Raw genomic sequence first — 23,606 nt, 5'->3', positions numbered from 1 at the left:
CTCTGACCCTCCTGCTTTCTTTATAGAAGGAAACTTGTGATTCCTTGGGCCCACCTGGCTAACCCAGCATACTCCCCTTATCTCAAGATCCTTAATTCAGGCACACCTGAAAATTTTTTTTGCTATGAAAGATAATACTTTCAGAGGTTTCTGGGGACTAGGATGTGGACATTTTGGGGTGGGCCATTATTCTGTCCGCTATACCCTATGAAGGAGCTATCATGATTATTATTATCCTACTCTCCATATGGACAAACTGAGCTTTGGTAAGGTTAGGTAACATTTCAAACCCACTTCTTTTAGCCTCCAATGCCTGTCTCAGTGTGCTGTGGTGCTGACATTAGAAACGTGCTATTTTCATTTAACCAAAAGGGGGGAAAAAAGAGGGGGGTGGAAACTACCCTAACTCTGTTAGGTATCTAAAAACATCCTGTCAAAGCAAAGCCACCCTGAGTAGCTGCCTTGTGTACTTATCCAGGAAGCCAGAAATAGGATTTGAATATTTTCAAAAAGTTATGTTAGGCTTTTGTCAAAAGAATAACATTTCCTGATTTAAGACAGAGACACGGAATGGGCCATTATTCTCAGCATAACATCTGGACTCCTCCTGAGCCCCTGTGCCTGTTTCCATGTCTCTGTTCTTTTCTGTTCCCCTTCTACTCCAGGTGAACAGTTCACCTTAGAGAGGCTCTTCTCCCCAAGTGGTACCATGGATGCTCCTGGCAAGCAGTGATGAGTCACTGTTTTAGAAGGAAAGGGAATGTCAGAGCCACATCTTTGAGGCCTTTGAAAGCTACAACCAGATGAGATCTGGGGCTTGGAGCCCTGCTCAGGTTGAAAACACAGAGCTATTTATTCATAGAAGGCTTCTGACCCTCAGATCTCAACTGAGAGAAAAGCAGATAGAAGGAAATCAGTGAGAATCATGCTTTAGATAAGGCTATAAACTCTAGCATTAACCAGCAAATACATGCCTAGGACACTGAAGAGTGCCCTCAAGCATCCTTAGTCAAATGTCCACAGTAGCCATCACCCAACATTTTCCAGGATTGTTTTATTCAACAACAATAAGTAGGTTGGGATTCTTGAAGTTGCATCTTAGAAATTGCTTCCTAAAAAATGGGCATAGAAGGTGTTATTCATGAAGATTAAAATGTCTTTTTCCTTGATTAGACTCTCCCATCAAAGGAAACCAGTCAGAAAATACTTAATGATATAGGCAGAATATAGATTGCTGCTTCCATTTTTTTGGAATGCCTAATGGCTTCATCTGACCAGTATCTCTTTGCAGGTATAATTTTATAGTGATTTTAATCCAACGTAAGTACCACTCTTTTAAACCCTAATGTACTGAGGCCTCCTCTCCCCCAAGAAGTTGTAATCTTGTGAGGGAAGAAGAGCCTCCCAGAAGATCAACAACAAGGAACACCTCAGCCCACTTACTCCTGTGGCCAGAATTCTAAAGGGAGGGGGTGATGCATTTGTTTAAAGAGGGGTGGTGCTGCATTTGTCCTTTGTCCCTAACCACACTAGTTCACTGAATACTTTTTAGAGAAAAAAAGATTCATCCTTAATATATTCAGGTGTGTAGCTGCTATCAGATAATCTACACAAACCTTGGTTACCTTGAGACCATTGAAATGTACCCTATGGTCTGTGGCATAAACTTTACCTTTTGTGAACTTCCAAGTCACAGAAGAGCAACAACAGGGTTTTTTCAACCCAAATTTTATCCACCACAAATTGATCCTGCTGTAGTCTAAATTCCATCCCACCACAACTACCAGTGTGAACTGGATATTCCCTTGGCCTCTCTGGACATCAATTTTCTCATCTGTAAAACTAGGAACTTGGAACAGATGACCTCTAAATTCTTTGCAATTAGTACCTTTGTGGCTTGTCTCTTTAAATTTGCTGTGGAAAGCTGTTAACTATTCCAGAGAATACTATGAAGAGATATTAGATACCTCCAAGGATCTGTGAATCTTACAGTTCTGCCTATGATACCAGAAGTTCAACACTATAGCAGATAGTGAATAAAGAATCATATAAGGAAAAGTAAATGGCTCACTGAGCATCTGGGCCTCTCCAAAAATAATTAAGTTAAGGGACGGGGTTGTGGCTCAGCGGTACAGCGCTTGCCTAGCACGTGGAGGGTGCTGGGTTTGATCCTCAGCACCACATAAAAATAAAATAAAGCTATGGCGTCCAACTACAACTTAAACAAAATATTAAAAATATTAAGTTAAAAGAACATTAATTTCTAGAACAAAAGCCTAAAGGTAGATCAATCATACCTGACCAAATTTGGGTAAATTTTGCAAAATGAAAGTCATAATGATAGGTTTCACACACAGAGAGAGATTTTGTTCCTTTTAGTTTTGACAACATACATGATATCCCAAGAAATTTCCTGAAATTTTTCCACAGGACTGTATTGGATCCAGACTCTATATTTGGTTCTAGGGCATATGCTTGACAGTCGACATTCTGAGGAACAGTGGAGTCCTTTGGAATCTTGGATATCTAATTGAAATATAGGAATTTTCAGTTCTCCTAATGATAGTTCCTGATAAATAATGCCATGGCATTCTAAATTAGAGTGATGAGGTACACAACCATCCTAGGCATAGCAAAGGCTGTTTTATTCTTTTAAAAGGAGGCTTTCAAAACAGATTTGTTTTTCACTTCTCAACTGCAATTAATGCCACAATTAAGAAAGCTTAAAATACCACCTTTTGTTATAAATTATGTACCACTTGGACATAAATTGTGACTTTGGTTGCTTATTAGATCATTGAAGAAAACTCAACCTCCTTCTTCATTCATTTCTTTTGTCTCTTAGAATCTTCCCAACAAAAGGAAATTATTTTACAGCTGGCTTATAATTGAACTGAAACTCATCTTTAACACCATTTGTACAATTCTTAGTGACATGTCTTGCTTTACTGTGCTCTAAAATACAACCACCATGTTGAACCAGGGCCCAAGGGCTGCTTGGTTATGAAGCTGTTCACTATCAGACAGGACACCTTGGGGATTCCACTAGAACCCAAAGAAACCTGAATTAGCATACACTGTCATAAGAAACCTCTGTCAGTGTGCTTTTCCTCTTTGAGTCCCAAAAATAATACCTTAAAGACTGTACTTTACATTTTTATATTATTCTACACCTATAGAAATCTTTCATACTCTGTACAGGTTGGTCTAGAAATGCCACCCCTAGAAGTATAAAAACCAATCAATAATAAATAACACAGATTCTCTATATTATTATTCTTATAATCAGCTCTTCTGCCAGCTTCATGTACACCAATTGCTCAATTCTAATACAATGTCTAGCACATGATATGTGTTCAATAAGTGTCAGCTAATGAACAATTCAAAGAACTATACAAGCCAAGCACAGTGGCACATGACTGTAATCCCAATGATTTGGGAGGCTGAAATAAGAGAATCACAAATTCAAGGCCAACTTCAACAATTTAGTGAGGCCTTATGTAACTTAGTAAGATCCTGTCTCAAAATAAAAAATAAAAAGTGCTAGGGATGCAGCTCAGTGGTAAAACATCACTGGGTTCAACCCCCAGTACAATCAATCAACCAATAAGTAAACAGGAGAACTAACTACACAGTGAGCCAACCACCTAGATATTCTTTTTTCTCCTTGAACCAAAGCCAGTAAAGAGTACACGTGGTCCCCCAGCTGATCTTTATTTTCATAATTCTCGAATGCTTCTTTTAAGCAGAAGCCTCTGCCATTAGCTAGGTCTCTGCTCCAGAATCCAGCCAACCCCAGGTGAGAAGGGAAAGAAGTCCAGAGAACAGCAAGAGAAAAATGATGGTCATTGTCAGAGTAGAGGAAAGCACGTCTTGAAACATTTTCAGTCCCCATCTGAGAATTATAGACATGCATGGAGTCTCTACATTCAGTCACTGGCATACTGTTTTCCACTCTACTTTCCCACTACACTGCTTTCACTCAGCATAGCTCTTCAGCCCGGCAGGATCACTGCATGTAATGATAAGATATTAGCAATCTATTAGGGAGTTACTTGTCTTTCTCTGGAGATCCTATAAGCCAAAAAATCATCATCATCATCATCATCATCATCATCCTGGATAATTCAGCTGTGACCTGAAACATAGCTTCATATTCTACAAAAAATAACCTCATTCTTCTTTGTCTTGACTAATAAAATATTAATGACTAAGAAACATTTTCCATATCTCACTAGTTGTATTTTGAAGGGGAAGTGAGAATGTGAGATATACTTTCTTCTTGCATCCCATGGGGATAACAGAATACACACTAGAGTAGTTCTGCATATGTTAAATATGACTTATCTGTGATTTGGCTAAGCCAGGTTGTGGCAATACCATTCTCAATATTATCATATTGTCTTTGGTTCATGCCTATCCACATGTTCAGAGAGGTATGACCAGGCGCGTGAAGGATCTGAAATCCATACATAAAAGAACAGTTGGAAATAGACCACGCTTTACTCAGAAAAGGGAAAATTTAAAGAGGAGTGGTGGCTTGCCTCAAATACTTGAAGAACTATTAATCTGTTCCATAAGGCCCCAGATGGTAGTGCTACAACTGGGGGGGCAGAGTTTCCCAAGGAATACATCCACGCAATACAAGCACTAACTACAGATTAGAGAAAGCTGGCTGGAGGTCATTTCAAGGGAAGCATGATGGTTCCTCCTCAAATGTTGAGATAAGGGTCTTCCTTCTGAGACTTGCAATCTAAGATAACATGAAGTGGCATAGGTGACCTGAAGACAACTGATCAAACACTTGCACATGTGCCCATGTCCATGAGGAGCAGTGTGAAGGGAGAAGTGCCTGTCTAGTCTGGCTGGAATCAGGTGGACAGTGTTCTTCTAATTCATTTGGAAAGTTCTCATGGCAAGGCAGAATGATGATGATGATGGTGGTGGTGGTAGTGGTGGTGGTGGTGATATAGAAGCAACTTAGAAGAAATGGGTAAGAATGAAGATGTCAGGAATGGGAAGCCCTAGTTGGGGAGAATTTAAAAACCTCAAAAAATAAAAATGGAATGTTTAGATAACATGGATATTAAATGTTTTCCTGAGCAGAGGGCAGAGTCCAAACGTCAGAGGAGTCAAGAAAATTGGGTCATTGATAAACAATGGATCCACAAAAAAGGATAAGACAATAATCATTTGAGTATCAAGTTGTTAATCCCAGGAGTAACCATAGCTACCGTCAGCCCCCATCCCACAAAGTGGTGCCCTTGCCAATCCTTAAGCCCTCCTTCCTGGTGCTGAAAGTAAAAAGGTGAGTATGACTCAGGATGGTCATATGCTTCCCCAGTTCTAGATTCTGTACCCATCTCGTCTTGGGTTTACAGATAATTGCTTGAGGATTCAAAATGCTCCAAAATTCATCTTACCACATATGCATTTTCCCTTAATTTTGAAGCAAGAAGTATTTTCAATATAATGAATTGAGAGTCATTTCAAGGAAATTCTTTTTAATACAAAATATTTTACAGGCTGGGGTTGTAGCTCAGTGTAGAGAGCTTACCTAGCATGGGTAAAGCACTGGGTTGGATTATCACCAATGCATACAAGTAAATAAAATAAAAATAAAGTTCATCCACAACTTATATATATATATATATATATATATATATATATATATATATATATATATATATATATATTACTGATAAAATTATAGCTGTAAAGGCCCTATCTCATTAAAAGCCCATGTCTGTTGTTGGTGCTATATTATAGTTCAAATCTTTCCCATTAAACTTAGAGGATAATTTCCCCCTTAAGTTGATTATAACATAATTGATTTTTATAGATAATAATTTTTGATGTATCATATCTGAACAAAGAAAGGATTTTATATGCCAATTCATCCGAATCATATGAAGTCTAGGTAGAAGTTTTGGAAGCATAAAGCCTTAACTCCATAAATAGCAATTCCTTTTCTCTGGTATCTGGTTTATACTTAGAAAAAAAAAAATCTTGCCCTAAGGATAATTCTAAAGTATGGAAAGCTAACTTTAATATTGTGAGTTCAGAAATGAAAATGAAACTGCTTCTTGGCAGTATTAGAACTTGCCAACACCCTTGTTCTGAGCTCCTCAAATAGGATCACGTTGGTCCCACACACACTGCAGTTATTTTTGCCTAAACATGCACAGAGTAGCATTTTGACAGGAAAAGGGTGTGCCCAAAGAGGAGCTGCTAACAGACTCAAGCCAGAAAAGCATTCCCAGTAACACCTGCTGGCCACCAAAACAAAATTATTTTTTCAAAAGATGAAAGTTCCCTTGGGGTTTTGGACACAGTGTGTAACTTTCATGTCCTGAATTTTTTCTATTAAACTGAGTGTTAAGAAGGCTCCAATTGGTGAATGATTCATTTTTGACAAAACCATATCACTGCATAGATAGCTATTGTTTGACAAGTGAAAGAAGTCGTTTTTACTTAGTAGAGAAGCTAACTCACAACCATCTAAAGTCAGACCAAGTAATTGATTAAGTTCTTACTCTGGTATAATGATCTTCAATACCAGACAGGACTATTTGAAAAGAAACAGAGACGCTTTACACCAATGCACCTCCCCACTGCCCATAGGCTATTTATAATTAGAGAACCAGAGAAGGTCACTGATGTTCCTAGGGTCTGAATAGAATTCGGAAGCAAAGATAAGACTCCTCCCAGGTTACTTGTTGGGCCCTCTCTTAGGTCACCCCACATTTCCTCTCCTATTCAAAGCTCAAGCCTTCAGTGTGCTATTATAGAAATCATCTCATCCATCCAGAAATGGAAAAAGACACATTAGCAGAGAAAGGGGGAAATACGAAACAGTTTGTAAAACTTATTGTCTCCTAAGTTAGAAACACTTTAAGAGGTTGTTATTGAATACCCAGTAATCTGTTGGGGTAGCTGAAGCTGGTAAGGTAATAATCTCCTCTTGGTCAACAATGGGTAAAATTGACCTCTGAAGTTTCTGAATTCAACTCTAAAAATATTTAATTTAAAGGAAACCTTCCAAAAGACTTTTTCTACCACCAAAAATTGGGGGAAATGAAAATAATTGTTAGTGATGTGAGAGGGCCTTGAGTCTAGGTCTTGGGTCCTGACTTGCTGAGAATTTCCTGCCAGCCTGCAGATACCTCAGCTTTGTTAATGTCTGCATGTGGCACCCTGCAGGACAGATGAGGCTTGTATGAATGCATTGTTAAGGCAGGTCTTGGGGAACCACAGGGAGCAGATTTCTGATCTCTAGTTTGCATTGATCTTACATTTAGACACAGACTCAGAAGAACAGACCCTCCCTTTTCCAGTGCCTTCGGAAAGATTGCCGCTCCGTAGAATGAGTCCTTTCTCCTCCACCCTTAATCTACAACCCAGCTTCCCCGGGAGATCCTACTTTGATTTCCGATCCTCACCCCACCAGCTGAGTTTGCATTCTTCTTTACAGTCTCTCAATACATCGGGTGAGCTGAGCTGTCAGACCTTTCCTCTTGATTTCTGTGCCTTGAAGGCATCTCTGAAATACCTGTTTTGTTCTTGCCATTCATGTGCGTGGTGAGGGGGATGAGCTAGTCTCTGTGTCTGTGGCCTGCTTCCAGTGTGAGGATCATTTGGATGATGGAGCTTTGTGGCGTTCTTGTTTGTGTGGCGAAAGGACCAACCATGGAGCTGTGATCCGTGTGTGATGGCATTGGAAAGTGATGAGTGAAGTTGTTCTTTTTGCACAAGCTGGTAGCACCATGGATAACTTGCTGTCATCACATGCAGTGGCATAGCACGGCACAGGCGCTGGCTGAGTGGAGGCCGCAGTAGTAGCTGGGAGGTTTGCAGCCCTTCTGTATCCAGGAAACCAGCTGTGTCTGGGAGACTGGATCAGTGCATCCAGCCTGGAGTGGTCTGATTAAACATAGACTCAAGAGATCTTTATTGACAAAATCAAATAAAAAGTGAAAACATGCCCACAGCAGAATGCATCGTACAAAGCAGGCAAACCAGAGAGCAGAGAGTGAAAGTATTTTCTGCAAAAGCCTGTATTCACTTGCAAGACAGCGGGCTCATGGCTGTTTTCCTAGCAAAGGGCAGGGACCACCACTGGCTGAATTAGAAATCCTTAACTCCTAATGCCCGATGCCCAAAGACCCAAAGCAATTCAAAAGTTCAGCCTCTGGGGAGTTTCCCTGGTTGTGACACAGGGCTTATGGTTGATTTCAGGGAAGCTAGACTTGTGTTACTTTGCAATGAGCTACGTCTAGCAAATAGAATCTTAAAATATCTACAAATACAGACCTATTTGATCTCTTCAGGACTATATTGTAATCATGGATACACATGATGCACATTTCACATTTCCAAAGGTTTCTTTTGGCTTTTATTTTTATCCTTTTGGCTCATCCCACATCCTGGAATGAAGAAGGCCACAGCATGACAGTGCAAAAAGGATGCAGGGACTTCAAGCTCTCTTGAAAATGATGTTTTTCTTTGTGCTTTTGCGTTTCTTATTGTTTCTCTGTGCACTACTGGCTTTCCGACATGCTTTGTTATGGAACTCTCTTCACTTGTGTCTAATGTAATGAAATATTGTTATAGTCTTTGTAATGTATATTGTCTCAAGAATAAAATGAAATGTGGGTTTGGGGATATTTGACAGGTGTATTTAACAGCATTGTTCTAGTTGTATTGTGGAATCTTGAATGTATGTGTCTAAAGTAGTGTAAAAAGATTTCAGAATGTTCGTTTCAAAAAATGACTTGCAAAAGGCATGATTCATTTAAAAATCGGTAAAGCCCTGGTCAGATTCTACAAATTTATTTCCAAAGCTGGAAATAAAATTCCATTTTAAAACTCTGAATGTTCCACACTCACTGTGCTCTAACCCAGGAGTAGGAATCGAAGTGACAGTCAGTGGAAACCAAACATAAAAACCAGGCTGAGTGAAGTTTAGCTAACCCAAAGTTTAGGTCATAATCTTTACATTTTGTTTTTTAATTCAGCCTTTTCTTCAGTAAGTTGCTTTTCTAATTGTTGTAAATTCTTGTAAGTCAGTGAATTATCCTTTAGTTGTTTTAGAAAGTGGCATGTAAAGACCTTACTAAATTGGAAAAATAAAATTACATGATCCTTTATCCTGTGGTGCTCATCAAGACTACATTTTCTAAATTAGTCCCTAACACCACTGGAAATTATAAGTCACACACCTTTGAACACTTTAAGACTAAACAGCCTTCCTCTGTCTCCACACAACTTCTCATGTTGTGGGGGTTTGCAAACCTTTGGGAAGCGGACAGTTGAAAAAATTCCCCAGGTGACTCCACTGTCTGAGATCACTCCCACTCCCCCGTCCCTGCTCCTCTCCCTCAGGGACAACTACCGATGTAACAAAACAATCTACAAAAAGAGCATTAAATGTGGGTATTGCTACCAGTCAGACCAGCTGTTTGTAGTATATGTAACATTTTCAGATTTTTGTTTTTAAAACATTCAGTTCACACCATTATTACTTATCAGATGCATTAACATATGGATTACATTACACATTTAGTTATAGACGTATCATTGAACTTGGGCCTAAGTCAAAAGAAAGACTTTGGGGCATATCCAGAGTTAGAAATGCACACAATAATGCTAAGAGAGCACAGCTTCGATAAGATCCAATAATTTCTCCATTTTGATTGGGCATATTTTTCTCAGTCAACCTTCTTAGTATGAAAATTCAGTGGACAAGATTGAACTTGAAAGATGATGAAAATTTAAGCTCCAGGATTTAGAATCAATTGGAGAAGACTTTATTAAAGAGTAAAAAGATGTACTTTTCATTTGAAAGAGCAGAGAAGCAATTTTTACCCAGCAAAGACAACCAACACAAAAAGGGCTTTGTTTTTTCATGAATCAGGCCTCTGGTGACTCCATGCAGTCGGTGCTTTTTAAATGTGTACAAATATTTTTTATCAACCTGGCTGTTGTTTCATAGCTTTGATGTGTAGTATCTCTTTATAGGATGCAATTTTGAGACACAGTCTGCACCTTACTCTCAATTAGGCAAGTATACCTATTGTAATTGTTATCTTTGACTTATGTGACTGGTGTGCTCAATTTCCTTCACAAAATAAATGGCAGCAGCTTATTTTATGTCAATAAAATTGTCTAATTGTCTTCTCACCCCTTTATGAGTTTTTCAAATTCTTAGCAAAATGGAAAAAAAATCTGTATTTTTAATGTTATATCTCAAAGCTTACTTCCCCCCAGTTCTCTTATGCATCAGTACAAAGCACCCTTTATGAGCATTAAATGTGGGTACTGCTACAAGTCAAACCAGCTGTTTGTAGTATTTGTAACATTTTCAGTGGATCCCTTTGTGGTATTAGTCTATCAAAAGAGACATGTTTTCTTATCAATGTCAATTTTGCTTCCTATTTTTCTCCCCCATGCCTTTCATTGGAATGACAACAGTTGACATTAAAAAGCTGTTGGCAGGTATGGAATGACCTTGTTCTATTACCAGTAGCAAAGACTGAAATGCATGTGAGGTGGCTCACAGGTTCAATAAGTCAGCAATTTCATCTCGCTGTAGTGTGTTATTTGTAGGCAGCATTTAGAATTGGGGGTACAGCAATGTATACAAAGACGTCCTTCTATCTGTGCTTAATGTCCAAACTGCCTACTGCTCCAGCAGAACAGAGTACATATTAGTTTTAGGAGTAGCACATTTTCTAGTTAGGAAGGAAGAAACCTGTCCTATATTCAAATCACAATCATCTGTGGAAATTAGTTGATGTTGCTTATAGCCTCACAGCTTCTGAGCGGGCAGGAAAACCAAGAAAATTTTCAAAACAATTAGACATTAGCACTTCTGCCTAAGGGCTATTTCCTGATTTCATTCAGTGTGTTTTATCCCTCCTCCATCCAGGACTCTAGATCTAGCCTCCCCGCCTCAGGGGTTACACAGGCACCTTAGTGCATCCCCTCTCCCTTTATGTCTCTGGTGCACTGTTCTGCCAGTCACCAGAGAAAGGGACTTGCACCTTCCAAACTCGATGCTACTTCACTCCCGGATCACCCAGTTGGGAGTGCAGTCTGCGCCAGGTAACCCCTGCTGAATCGGTCGTGTGTCCTCCATCTGCTTCTGGTGCAGAGTACCAACTCCCAGGATGTGCCCCTGTCTGCTCACTTATGGCCCCTCTGGCCCCGGACACCTCCTTCCTGCATGGCAGCATGAAAACTTGACACGATGCTCCTCACCCACCCAGGGGTGTGTTTCAGCCTGTTGGATCTGCCTTAATAACCCAATTCCTTTCTGTTGTTCTCAGTGGCCTGGTTTGCTTTCGACCCTGGCTCTGCACACTCGGACATCATCTTCTCCAATGACAACCTGACAGTGACCTGTAGTAGCTATGATGACCGGGTGGTCCTGGGGAAGACTGGCTTCTCCAAGGGAGTTCACTATTGGGAGCTAACGATAGATCGCTATGACAACCACCCGGATCCTGCTTTTGGCGTAGCTCGCATGGATGTGATGAAGGATGTGATGTTAGGAAAGGACGACAAAGCTTGGGCAATGTATGTGGACAATAACCGGAGCTGGTTCATGCACAACAACTCGCACACCAACAGGTACCCTGCAGCCCCAAACCAAGCCTTCTTCACGTTGGCTTCTGGTCACTGATGAGAACCCTGGTCCAAAGACCTGTTACATAGGTGACATTAAGAAAGGGACGGTAGTTTTCATTAAGTCACAGAAGAGATCCATTACTCTAAGCTGTGTCCATCTTGCAGGTGGACCTTTTTTGCATAATAACAATAATAGACATGTGCACTTTTCTTAGCCCTTTATTGCTATGTTACACCCAGGACTAGGAACTAGAGTCCCTAGGGAGATCCATTGTAGAAAAACAATGCAGGATTCTAAAACCCAGGCCTATGACTTACCAGAAAAGTGCTTCCAGACAAAGTAATATTTGTTTTTCCCTATGTGGGTTTGCATATGCTCCAAGTTAGTAAAAAAAAAATCCATACAGGAGTATTTAATCTGAAGATTAAATGAGATATAAAAAATTGACTAACGGTGCAGGCACCAGAAAATAAAAGCCATTGTTCTTATTATAACAATACTACTCCAAATAGAAGCAATGCATTGTACAAAATCTTCTTGATGCCAATTTGGGGAGCTTTGTTCTAAGACTCTCTTATTATTGTATGAATTCAGAGCACCCAGTTGCTAAAGAAGGAGAAGGTAGTGAGCTCCTTAAGGTTTTCCTCTATTACCAAAATATAGATAACTAGAAATCCAGAAACCCCTGGGTTTCTTTTTTCATTTGTTTGTGTTCTCTTCAAATGTAGTTTATCAGAAATTTCTGAGGCGAGAAGTGTATTTCATGAACACTGGTTCACCTTAGTCTTAAAGATTCCTCAAGATACATTTGCATTGGTGTCTCTGAAAAAAAAAAAAAATCCAGTTGCATTTGGTCAGACCAAAGGAAAATCAGGTCAGGCAGTGGTGGGATGACCAGTCTCTACCGTTTTAGCTTTTTCCTATATGTGCATCCCTGGCCCTTGTATTATAAACAGTAGGTTCCTAGGGCCTCCTGTTCCTTGGGATATTTTCCATATATCTCCATTTGGGTGTGTATCTTTCACTATCACTTGAAGTGAGCACATACACCATTTCAACTTGATATCAAATCCTACGGATGTACGCAGTTGTCTTCAATGATTTACCTTTAAGAGAACTCTAACACTAGATTCCTGATGCTGTTACCTCTGTACCATGATTAGCATCTTTTTTTTTTTTAAGTGAAGGACTGAATAAGAACACAACCAACACACTATGCAGAGAAACACATTCTGAACACATGTGCCTGCATGCAAACTGCATGTCACTTGTGCTGTCTGTGTTAAACCTGTGAATAACGAGATGCAGCTTGTAAACCTGGCTTTTAATGGCTGTGTACAGTCTGTATTGTGCATGCAAGAGGAAATGAATTGTGTTTTTAAATTTCTGTGCTCTGCTGAGATGAGGATGAAGTTCAGTATTGCTAGGTTTCAAAAAGGAAGGGAAGACAAATCTGATCACCCCTGTTTAATGGCATTTGGTGAAACCATTAATTGAAGCGAAGACACAATTCTTTGTAAAAATGGCATTTATATGCAGGTTCCATAAAATCACTGCATTTCCTGTAGTATAATTACCTCTCTTTGCATGGAAGAATATTCTTAGATGTTGTCATTTTTCAGAGACCCTATACCTTCGTAACTCAAATTCAGCATGCCAAAAAAATTTCATCTTTCTGGAAAGAGTTTTACTATTTAATGGGAAGCAGAAGGCCCCAAATTCAACTTCCCATGCATATGTTTTAGGTTCAACCTAACTGCATCTTTATTTAGGCTTTCAAATTAAGTCATTTTGTATTTAATGATGTTTAATTTCCACCATTTATGCAAAGTGTGCAATATAGCCAGAATCTGAGCTCCGGCAGCCAAAAGACTATTGTTTTCCAGACCTTAGTGTTTTGTTTTATACTGCTTCAGCTCATGGTAGAGACCCTGATGAACAAGTTCACTCTCAGCAATGCAGAGCAACTCACATACTCCCATCAGGAGCTGATTCCTCCCCCAAGGGAGTGGACGTTGGTGGAAGGCAAAAAGATCTTACCCCTTATACAGCACAGATATATGTACTGTACAATGATAGGTATACAGTATATCTGTGATATTTAAATTTTATGTGAAAGGAGGTGCTTACAGGAAAACTTGCTTTAAAAAGTTGGGGGGAAGGAGGCAAAACATTTAAACAGGTGGCAACAGATTGGCTTAACCATACAAAAGGGGAGCTTTTAGAATGATAACAAGCAAGTAAAACCTCATTTCTTTCTTTTCCCACAGAACGGAGGGAGGAATCACAAAAGGGGCCACCATTGGTGTCCTCCTCGACTTAAATAGAAAGACCTTGACATTTTTTATCAACGATGAACAGCAGGGTCCCATAGCATTTGAGAATGTGGAGGGCCTTTTCTTCCCTGCTGTCAGCCTAAACAGGAATGTGCAGGTAAGCTCCAAGCCCCTCTGATGTAAGAACAGCTTCTTCTGGTTTCAAAGGCTGTCCCTGGGCTCAAGTCAAACCCTCAGAGCACAGAGCACAGGCATGGAGGAAAGGGGGAGAGAAGGGATCAGCACCACTAGTGGTGGAATTTCATACCAGCATAATCCTTCCTTATATTTTCAGTTTAGTTAACAATGTGTGGGAAACTGAAATCTGTTTTGTTCTACACATGGTTTGTTCTAGTTTCATCTCTAAGTAGAAGTGAAAGCCTTTCACAACTAACAGAAAACCAGATGAGATGACTTACACAGAGCTCCGAGAAGAAGTGAAGATGTATGATTGAAGTACTCCTACGCTGAGCAGAAAACACGAGTACTCTCTCTGCACTCCAGCTTGCTAGGTGCTGTAGGAATAGAAACATTGAGGCTGCCTGGAACTCAGTTACTTAAGGTTTATTGTAGACATAAAACAACAGGTTCTTCTCATTCAGTCATTCAGTAAAAATATATGGAGTGCTTTTAACATACCAGGCACTATTATACATATTTGGTATACATCAGTGGGGGAAAAGAGCAGATAATAACCTTAACCTCCTAGAGCTTCTGTTCCAGTTATAGAAAACAAACAGTAAACAATAAGCACAATGACATTAATTACATGGTGGTTAGAAAGTAAAAAGTGTGATGGAGAAAAGGGTGGATCAGGGGATCCAGAGTACTGGGATTGGTGGGGAGGGGAGCAGGGGGGTTTACAGTCTTAATGAGGATGGCCAGTGTAGGCTGGCCCTATTGCAATAACAGGTGAAGTGACCCTTACAGGGGTGGAGTGAGCTATGTGGAGAGTTCCATGGAGAAGAAACAGCCTTTGCAAAATTTCCATGGCATGAAGAGCCCAGATGGACAGAGAAGCACAAAGAGCCTAGTGGGTTGGGGCAGCAGGCAGCAGGAGAGGAGGATCAGAGCCATGCAGGGGTGGAGGCTGTGCACTGCCAGCCACCGTTGGGACTTGTGATCTCACGGTCCTCCTGAGCTGGGCCTCTCATTAACAACCGTGAACCTCTGTCAGCAAATAGCTCCTTAAGATAGGACTTGAGAATCCTATCTTAAGATATTTTTAAAAATCAGTGTTGTCTATCAATATGAGCAGTAAAACTGATTGGGAGGCTAGAATCTAATCTTTCAGAATTTATCTTCTACATAGGAAGAAAGAAAACTACAAATTTCCCTATAAGTAAATCTCAGAAGAAAAAAAAAAAGACACTCAACGTTTTCAAATTTTCAGCCATTTTCCTTCCAAAGAAGATCATACTACATGCTCTATAGGGGTTTCCAGGATGTTCTGAGTATCTTTAGATTAAAGACTCTTGGGTGGGGAAGCCAAGGACAAAAAGGAGGAAAATGATAGTACTGCATGAAATAGTTCCAGTCTTGCCCATGGAGGTTTGAGGCTGAACAGAAACTAAGGCCATGTTTCTTCATAACTGGCAAACAATTGTCCATGCAATCTCTGAGAGGTTTATCCCCACCTGGAATAACTAGTAGGCTAGCAGTAAGGGAGGAGTCGTCTCTGCTGATCTGTCCTCTATCCATGGATTCAACAGTGCTCACTGAGGTGAAGCCAGTGGGTTTACTACCTGCAAATCAGTGCCTGCCTGTGTCTTTGATCATAAGGTACACAGTCTCTCAGAATAAAAGAAGCAGATGGCTGAGAACCAGATTATTAAATATCGTCAGAATTTGAGAGCCCCCATGATAGCCAGGCTGTTGCCACAGCTAGAATTCTGCTAGAATCCTCCTTACTGTCTACTGGAATTGATTGGAGAGAAACAGATAGACCCCTTTTTAAATTAATAGCACACCCACTGTGCACTGTGTTGGGGGGGGAAGGGGTTAACCGATGTGTATTGCAGAACTCACAGTCTCGTCCCCACCAGGTCACACTTCACACTGGGCTCCCGGTCCCTGACTTCTACTCCAGCAGAGCATCCATAGCCTAAGGATGTGCTGTGGAGGCACCAGCTGCCTGTTTCCTCTGCCTGAGAGAGAGAGAGAGAGAGAGAGCAAGTCAGCAAGGAGCTCCGCCAGCTGCGGCCAAGTTCAGAGTTGGCAGAAGAGGGAGAAGGAGGAAAGAACAGCTGGTCCTCTAGAGCTCTGCCCCTTTCCCTCCAGCCTCTCCACCCTCGCCATGCCTGTGTGCGCTTCCACGTCTAGCAATCTAACCAACAAAGGACCTAGACAGCCCACCACCTCACTTCCTTTCCGCTCCCAGGTTTTGCTTTTATTTAACTTAGTTTTTTTATATAGGTGAGTTCACTCCATTTCTTTTCTGAACTTGATATTGGTGACTTACAGAACTGGTACTGCCGAGAAAAAAATTCTCCTAATAACCTTTTTCTTAAGCTTTCAGTCAAACAATGAGGTTGTAGAAGGAGGTAGAGAAGAATGAGCTGAATTTAGAACTTTGCAGTTTACCTCCTAGAACGTTCTTGCCCTCATACCTCTCATGCAGTGCTAGGTCTGCATAGCTAACCTTTGAGAGGTGGGCAGAGTGAGTCTATCATGGAGAAGTTTTACTACCCATTGAAGCACAAAAATATCAACTACACAGGTTCACAGCAGGGTAGGATCATTAGGATAGCCCAATCAGTAGGACAGGCCAGCAACCCTGGCCACTATATGAACCTGGAAAGTCTCTAGACAGGGGCAGACCAGGGGATTTCATGATTTGGTTCATTTATTTAATGCAAGTTTTTAATTGAGAAACTACTATGGACCAGGCACTGTTCCAGACACTAGAACCCTAGGTTCTAGACACTGTGGAAACATGGGATGAACAGACAGGCATAGCCTCTGCTCCATTGGAGCTTATATTCTAGTTGGAGAACAAGGCAAAAATTAAGTAATTACAAATTGTTTTAAGTACCAGAAAGGAAGTAGACAAAGGTCAAAGAGCCTTATCAGGAAGGTCTTTCAGGCTCCCTAGTTGATGCTAAAAACCCACACATTCTGGCCATCACACCAGAAATGTACCAACTCAATGCCTTTTCAACTGCCCTCTTTTAATTATGTCCTGCTGCTACTCATCACAGAGCCCTTCTTTGGTAGAAATGACATCATCATTCTTAGATACCAAGCCTTAAAAAACAGTTAAGAAATAAATGGTGAGCAGAGGGCAGAAGGCCCATGCTCGGTAATGGGGGAACTTAAGTTGCGGTCCACAGCATTCACACTCTCAGGATAAACATCTACCTGTGTGCTACCTGTGCCTATTACAAACGAAAACTCCATCCACTCTGCTGCCATCCACAGCCCGACTTTCTGGGGTAGTTCAAATAATGTTTGGATAAGATTTTTGTTACTAGTTGTTACTAAGACTGACGGCAGAATAATAAGGCTTATTACTTCTATAGAGGGAGATGCTTACCCTTCAGATTCTTTAGTTTGACATGAAGTTTTAGAAAGTGTAGGACCTGGAGGAAAAAGGTCTAGTTGGTTGTCTAGATATTTTCCAGCGAGCCAAGAATATCACCATGAAAAAATTAAAAAACAAGAATAACAAACAGAAGGGGAAAAGGTAAGAAGGGAAAGCTAATAAAGTCTTGGCAAAAGGTGATATATGTAAATAGCTACTTTACTATTATTTACTTTTGTGCTTCTTTTACTTAGATTATTTCTATCAGTTATAATGTTTTTCTAATTGGAAGCTAATTTATTGAACGGGTGCTATCCTATCTATCCGTCTTGGTTTTCCATGGCTACACAAACACTGTTGCAGGACAACACTGGTTTGATATTTGATTTGTGCTCCAATGAGACTCGATGGCTGGGCCGCTGTAGACTCATAGTTGTTCTCATTCTTTATTAAATTCATCCTGCTAATTAGATTTCTAGTGGCTCATAACACGTAGTTTACACTGAATTGCAATGATAGATGCATATGGCTACTGTACTAGAAAAAAAATCATTTCCTGTGCCAATAAATGATTTTTATGAAAGCACAAAATGTCTCTGTAGAATTTCTTAGTTTTTATTTATTTGGGTTATAATTCACCTTTGTTGGGACAATATTTCTTCAGTAAACTGTAACTGGAAAATCCGAAGTTCTTAAAAGCACATGCTCTCCACTGTCTTCCCTCATGAGCCTGCACCACCCCAGGCTCACTCATTCCTGAACCTTAGTTGGATGTGACAGGTCCACAGTTCAGCTGTGTTGGGGGTCTGCCTCCCAGCACTGGGGACCTATTTTAACAAACCTGCTTCTAAAAGAGCCACAAGCTTGTGCTGCAAAACATCAAGTCACTAACTTGGTCAAATCTGGTTCCTGGAGCATGTTCTAGAAGAGCTAATTGTTTTTAAATGATGGTGCAATTGTTTTTGAATAATAACTTTTCAATCTCCCTTACATTGTTAGTCTCCCTCTTTGATAAACTGTTTCTTATTAAAAGAAAACATGACTTAAAAGTACATCATCTGGGGCTGGGGATGTGGCTCAAGCGGTAGCGCGCTCCCCTGGCATGCATGCGGCCCGGGTTCGATCCTCAGCACCACATACAAACAAAGATGTTGTGTCCGCCGAAAACTAAAAAATAAATATTAAAAAATTCTCTCTCTCTCTCTCTCTCTCTCTCTCTCTCTCTCTCTCCCCCCCCCCCCCCCTCTTCCTCTCCTCTCTCTCTCTCTTTAAAAACAAAAGTACATCATCTGGACTATAATCTCAGCAGACAGGACACATTGGTAACAGTACTCTCTGTCCATCCCAGTTTCTGCATATCCCTCTCTCCTTACACCCAACTGGGAGAGATTTTTCTTCTTCCTCTATTTGTCCTCTCTCCTCCCAGTTTTCTTCTCCTCCATTCACTACCTAATGGAACTCATCAGCCATTTTTTGTTTTATCATGGTCCTAATATTAATGAACATTCTGATCCTCAGCATTTCCTTATAGAAATGATTAAAGAGTGATTTGCAAAAAGAAAAATCCAATTTTATGGAACTGACCTCCTATTTTTTCTGCCTCTAAAGTGTGCATTCATCTTTCGCCTATTAATTTGACTCACAGATAAGAAAGAAGGGCTTGCTATTGAATCAAGACTTCCAGTTAGAATCAAGAGAACTATAATAATTAAAGATGTTCTCAGATCACACTACCTCACAATTTATAGGAACATGCTAAAGACACATTCATGCACATATTCTCAAATATATGTGCTAGTTACTTCCACCAACCCTGGTGTTTAGGGAGCCATGAATCTGATATAATACCTCACACACAACTAAGGCTACCTAAATCCTATATTTATTTAAAGAACCAGATTTTTAGATAAACATGGAATTGGGAGTACTAAATGTGAATGAACAACAAAAGCACCCAATTAAATAGAAACATCAGTGAGGACCTTTCAACTTCTTACTGCCCCACTCACCCTGCCGTAGCTGTGCTAACAAACACTGCATAACCATATATGTGGGAGAAAAGGGGCCAAAACTTAATACAATTAGCTATTGGCAATGGTTTGTATAAGCATTGAAACAGATACTTTCAGAGGTGAATATATGACATGTGAATTATATCTCAGTCAACATGAAAACAAACAAACAAACAAACAAACAAACAAACAAAAACATCACAACACTCAAAGGTTCTCCTGAGCAAGAAAAAAAGTACATGAGGGCACTGTGGCCCTTCTTAGGCCCATCAGACCCCACAGCCTCCTTTCACCAAGGGTGTGCTATGACCTGGTCACTACTACATTATCATCCACACCCTCCATGGGCAATGGAATCAGGATCACTCTGTGTGGTTTAGGCGGACGCTGAAAAGACCACACTGACACGGAAGTACTTTATTCACTGAGTGGGGGTCGGAATGGCTCTGAAACCTCAGGGGTCTTCTTCCACACTGGAATGCAAGAGCACAAGAGAGCGAGAACACCCAGAACCCCTCTATTTAATTAGGGAAAAGACATTCAATAGAATATTCCACCCAAATAAGGCAGAGGATAAAATTTCAGAAGGGGGTAACGCTCAAGCCCATAGCTGAAGCACTTCCTTGCCAAGCAAAGGTAAGGCCCACTTGCTTCACATAGTGGTGTGTCGTGTGATGCCAGTTCAATACCCCCAACAAGGCTGAGGGGGCGTGCTTAGCTCATGCGCAGGGTGGCCCCTGGCACTACATGGCCAAGTTGGGCAAGCCTCTTTGTCTTACAAGTCCTCTCTTTATAGTTTGTTTCTGTTTCCCCAATCTGTCTAGATGTTCCTGTAGCCTCTCTCCTGTAAGACAAAACCCAAAACAGAGAAAAGGTATCAAGGACCTAGACCTAGACCTGACCTCCCAACCTTATCCTCCCTTTCCCTTTCCCCTATTCCCTTAGGTTATTAGTCAGTTTTTCATTGCTATAATGAAATACTGAGGCAGACTACTTTATACAGAGAAGAGTTTATTTATCTCATTATTCTAGAGGCAGGAAGTCCAAAGAGCATGATGCAGATTTGGGGGAGGGCACCCCATGGCTACATCACTTCATGGCAGGAGTGCATGCATATCTCTGTGTCTATGTGATCTCTTTCCCTCCCCTTATAAAGTCACCAGGATTCAACATGGAGGTTCCACCCCAATAGATCTAACCTAATCACTTCCCAAAGGCCCCAACTCCAAACACCACAGTCAAATTAAATTTCCACCCTCCTAATACTATGAACATAAGACTTTTGGGGCTTAAACTCTTGCATGATTCCGGGGTTACAAATCCACTAAAACCCAGAAATGCTCTCATTTACTTCCTCTTCCTATCTAGTGGAGATTACCTCCACATTTAGTTTTCAGCCTTCTTAAAAGGATATTTAATCTGTTCCTTTCCTTTAACACCACAGTAGTGGAGAGAATAGGGAATTGGCCATATTAAGAAAACAAGGTAAATAGGTCTTACACATCCTTAGTAGTCATAAAACTTGCTCATATCTTTTTCTTACTCCCAGCAAGTAAAAATAAGCACGTTCCATGAAATTTAAGAGTTAATATAAGTTTGGTTAGTGTTTACTTATGATTTGGGTTTGATGTGTCCCCCATAAGTTCATGTGTAAGATAATAAAAGAATGTTCAAAGGTGAAATGATTGGATTGTGAGAGCTATAACCTAATTGGTGGATTAATCCACTTGAATGGATTAACCGGGTGGTAAATGGTGGCTGGCAGGGTGTGGCTGGAGGAAAAAGGTCACTGAGGGTGTGCATATGAAGTTTATATTTTGTCCCTGGTGAGTGGAACTCTCTCTGCTTCGTGGTTGCCATGTCCTGAGCTGCTTTACCCTGACATGTCCTTCCACCATGATGTTCTGATTCACCTTCAGCCCAGCGCAATGGAGTTGCCCACTGTAGACTGAACCTCTAAAACCGTGAGCCAAAATAAACTTTTCCTCCTCTAAGTTGTTCTCATCAGGTCTTTTGATCACAGTAACACAAAACTGACTAAAACAGTTTTATTGCCTTTTTTACCTAATAACATTTTTTTAAAAAATTCTCTAATATGGAAGGAAGATGGCGGCGAGGGGAGTGCATTGTCCCCGTGTGCTGCTTCACTGTGTGGGAGTATGACAAGTCAGGACGGCTAAAGGATATTTTGTTAGGAATTTCCAGCAATAGTGGGGTACTCCGGAACCTGGAGGAAGGATTTCCATCGCACGAGGATCGGCTACGGGGACTCAAACGCGAGAGGTTTGTCGCACGGAGGGTATCACTGCTTATTCAGCAAATCGCCCCGCGGCTAAAGTCTGGGATAGAGACGCAGGGTTACAGCGCTGCAGTTTCTGCCAGCCGCGCAAGCACCGTACTCAGGGCTGAATTCTGGGTTCGAGACGGGGGAAGGAAGCGGTCCATCTCGGTTCTCCACACCGGTCAGACCACAGAGGAGGCCAGCAGCCACCATGTTGGTAAACTGACGTCACCACCCCTGTTTTTGACTGACCGCAGCTCATTCAGCCATAGAACAGGTAATTTCAGGCTGCAATTCGCCTGCGGCTTGCAGACAGATTGCTAGGGCTCAGCGCAATCTGAGCCTGATCTTATCAGAGTGAATACTGAGCGCGGGGCGGCCGAGTTCCGGCTCCCAGAACTGAGCCCGCGGGGACTGCTTCTTGGAGCTTACATTTATAGGAGCTTACACCGAGCACGGAGTGGCCGAGTTCCGGCTCCCGGAACTTCCCTGGCCCGGGGCTAGGAGCCCGCGGAAACTGCTTCTCGGTCCGGGTCCTGCTGAGGGCCGGTCAGGACTCACCCGGTGCTTTGGTTGCCCGGCAAGGGGAACGAAATGCTGCCATTCGCATAGGATACCAACATGGCAGAGATCTGATGTCTGCAGAAAGCGGCGGAGGAGGGAACTTCATCAATACCAGTGGTGACATAAGCAGTTGGTCTCCTGGTAGGGGGGGTGAGGCACAGTCACCCGAGTCTCCTCAATTTGTCGTCGAGCCAGAGGGAAGGAGCCGGGCCGCCGCCAGCGCCCGGAGCAGGCCCAGCGGCTCGCCAGCGTGGTGACCGCGTGACCCCAATTGGAGAGGGGGCGGAGCGGAGCCGCCAGCCGCAACCGCAAGGTGGGCAGACCCGCGACCCAGTGGTACATGGGCGTGGTAGGAGGGGCAGGGCAGAGCCGCAGTTCGCGCTTGCAAGGTAAACAGACCTGTGTCAGCCTGGCGGGTCAGGCCCAGTGGCCTGCCAGTGTGGTACACACGTCACCCCAACTGGAGTAGGGGCAGAGCAGATCCTTCTCCCACGCCCGGATCAGGCCCTGCCGGTGTGGTGGTCACGTGACCCCAATTGGAGTGGGGGCGGAGCGGAACTGCCACCCGTGCCCGCAGGGTGAGCAGATCAGTGATCAACCTGCAGATCAGGCCCAGGGGTCCGCAGGCGTGGTAGGAGGGGCAGGGCAGATCCGCCGCCCGCGCCTCCAAGGTAGGCAGACCTACAACAGACCGGCGGATCAGGCCCAGGAGCCTGCCGGCGTGGTACAAACACCACCCTAATTGGAGTAGTGGCAGAGCAGAGTCGCTGCCCGTGCCAGGAACAGGCCCAGCGTCCTGCAGGCGGGGTAGCCATGACACCCTAATTGGAGTAGGGGCAGAGCAGAGCCTCCACCCGTGCCCGAAAGGTGGGCAGATCTGCGACCGACCAGCGGGACAGGCCCAGTGGCCTGCCGGTACGACAGACACGTCACTCCATTTGCAGTAGGGGCAGAGTAGAGCCGCCTCCCGCGCCTGCAGGGTAGGCAAACCTGCAACCGACCGGCGGATCAGGCCCGGTGGCCTGCCGGCGTGGTACACTCGTCACCCCAATTGGAGTAGGGGCAGAACAGAGCCGCCGCCAGCTCCCAGAACAGGCCCAGTGACCTGCCGGCGTGGTAGCCACGACACCCCAATTGGAATAAGGAGAGAGCACAGCCGCCGCCCGCACCTGCAGGAAAGATACGCAAGCAGTATGAAAAGACAAGGAAAGAAAGGACCACAAGCAATGCAGGTCAACGCAACTTTAGAAGAGGTAACAGCTGCAGCAGATGGAATGTC

The 23,606-nt window shown here is 42.3% G+C and overlaps 1 protein-coding gene across 19 annotated transcripts in view; it reads left to right on the top strand.

Moving 5' to 3' along the window:
- The window catches only part of Trim9 (tripartite motif containing 9), a 98,038-nt gene extending 81,983 nt beyond the window's left edge, over positions 1-16,055 (top strand). For 5 of the 19 annotated variants that reach the window (XM_071607217.1, XM_071607203.1, XM_071607215.1 and 2 more), the window contains 3 exons: positions 11,331-11,634; positions 13,903-14,065; positions 15,993-16,055. In XM_071607217.1, the coding sequence (XP_071463318.1) occupies positions 11,331-11,634; positions 13,903-14,065; positions 15,993-16,055 (530 nt within the window). Of the gene's footprint in view, positions 1-7,301; positions 7,491-10,020; positions 10,063-10,473; positions 10,498-11,330; positions 11,635-13,902; positions 14,066-15,992 lie in introns of all 19 variants that reach the window. The other 14 variants (XM_071607196.1, XM_071607180.1, XM_071607173.1 and 11 more) reach the window with 9 other exon arrangements.
- Positions 16,056-23,606: the final 7,551 nt, after the last annotated feature.

The sequence above is a fragment of the Marmota flaviventris genome, chromosome 2 (genome assembly GCF_047511675.1).
Source record: "Marmota flaviventris isolate mMarFla1 chromosome 2, mMarFla1.hap1, whole genome shotgun sequence".
Lineage (NCBI taxonomy): Eukaryota > Metazoa > Chordata > Mammalia > Rodentia > Sciuridae > Marmota > Marmota flaviventris.
This window is presented reverse-complemented; position numbering and strand designations above follow the sequence as displayed.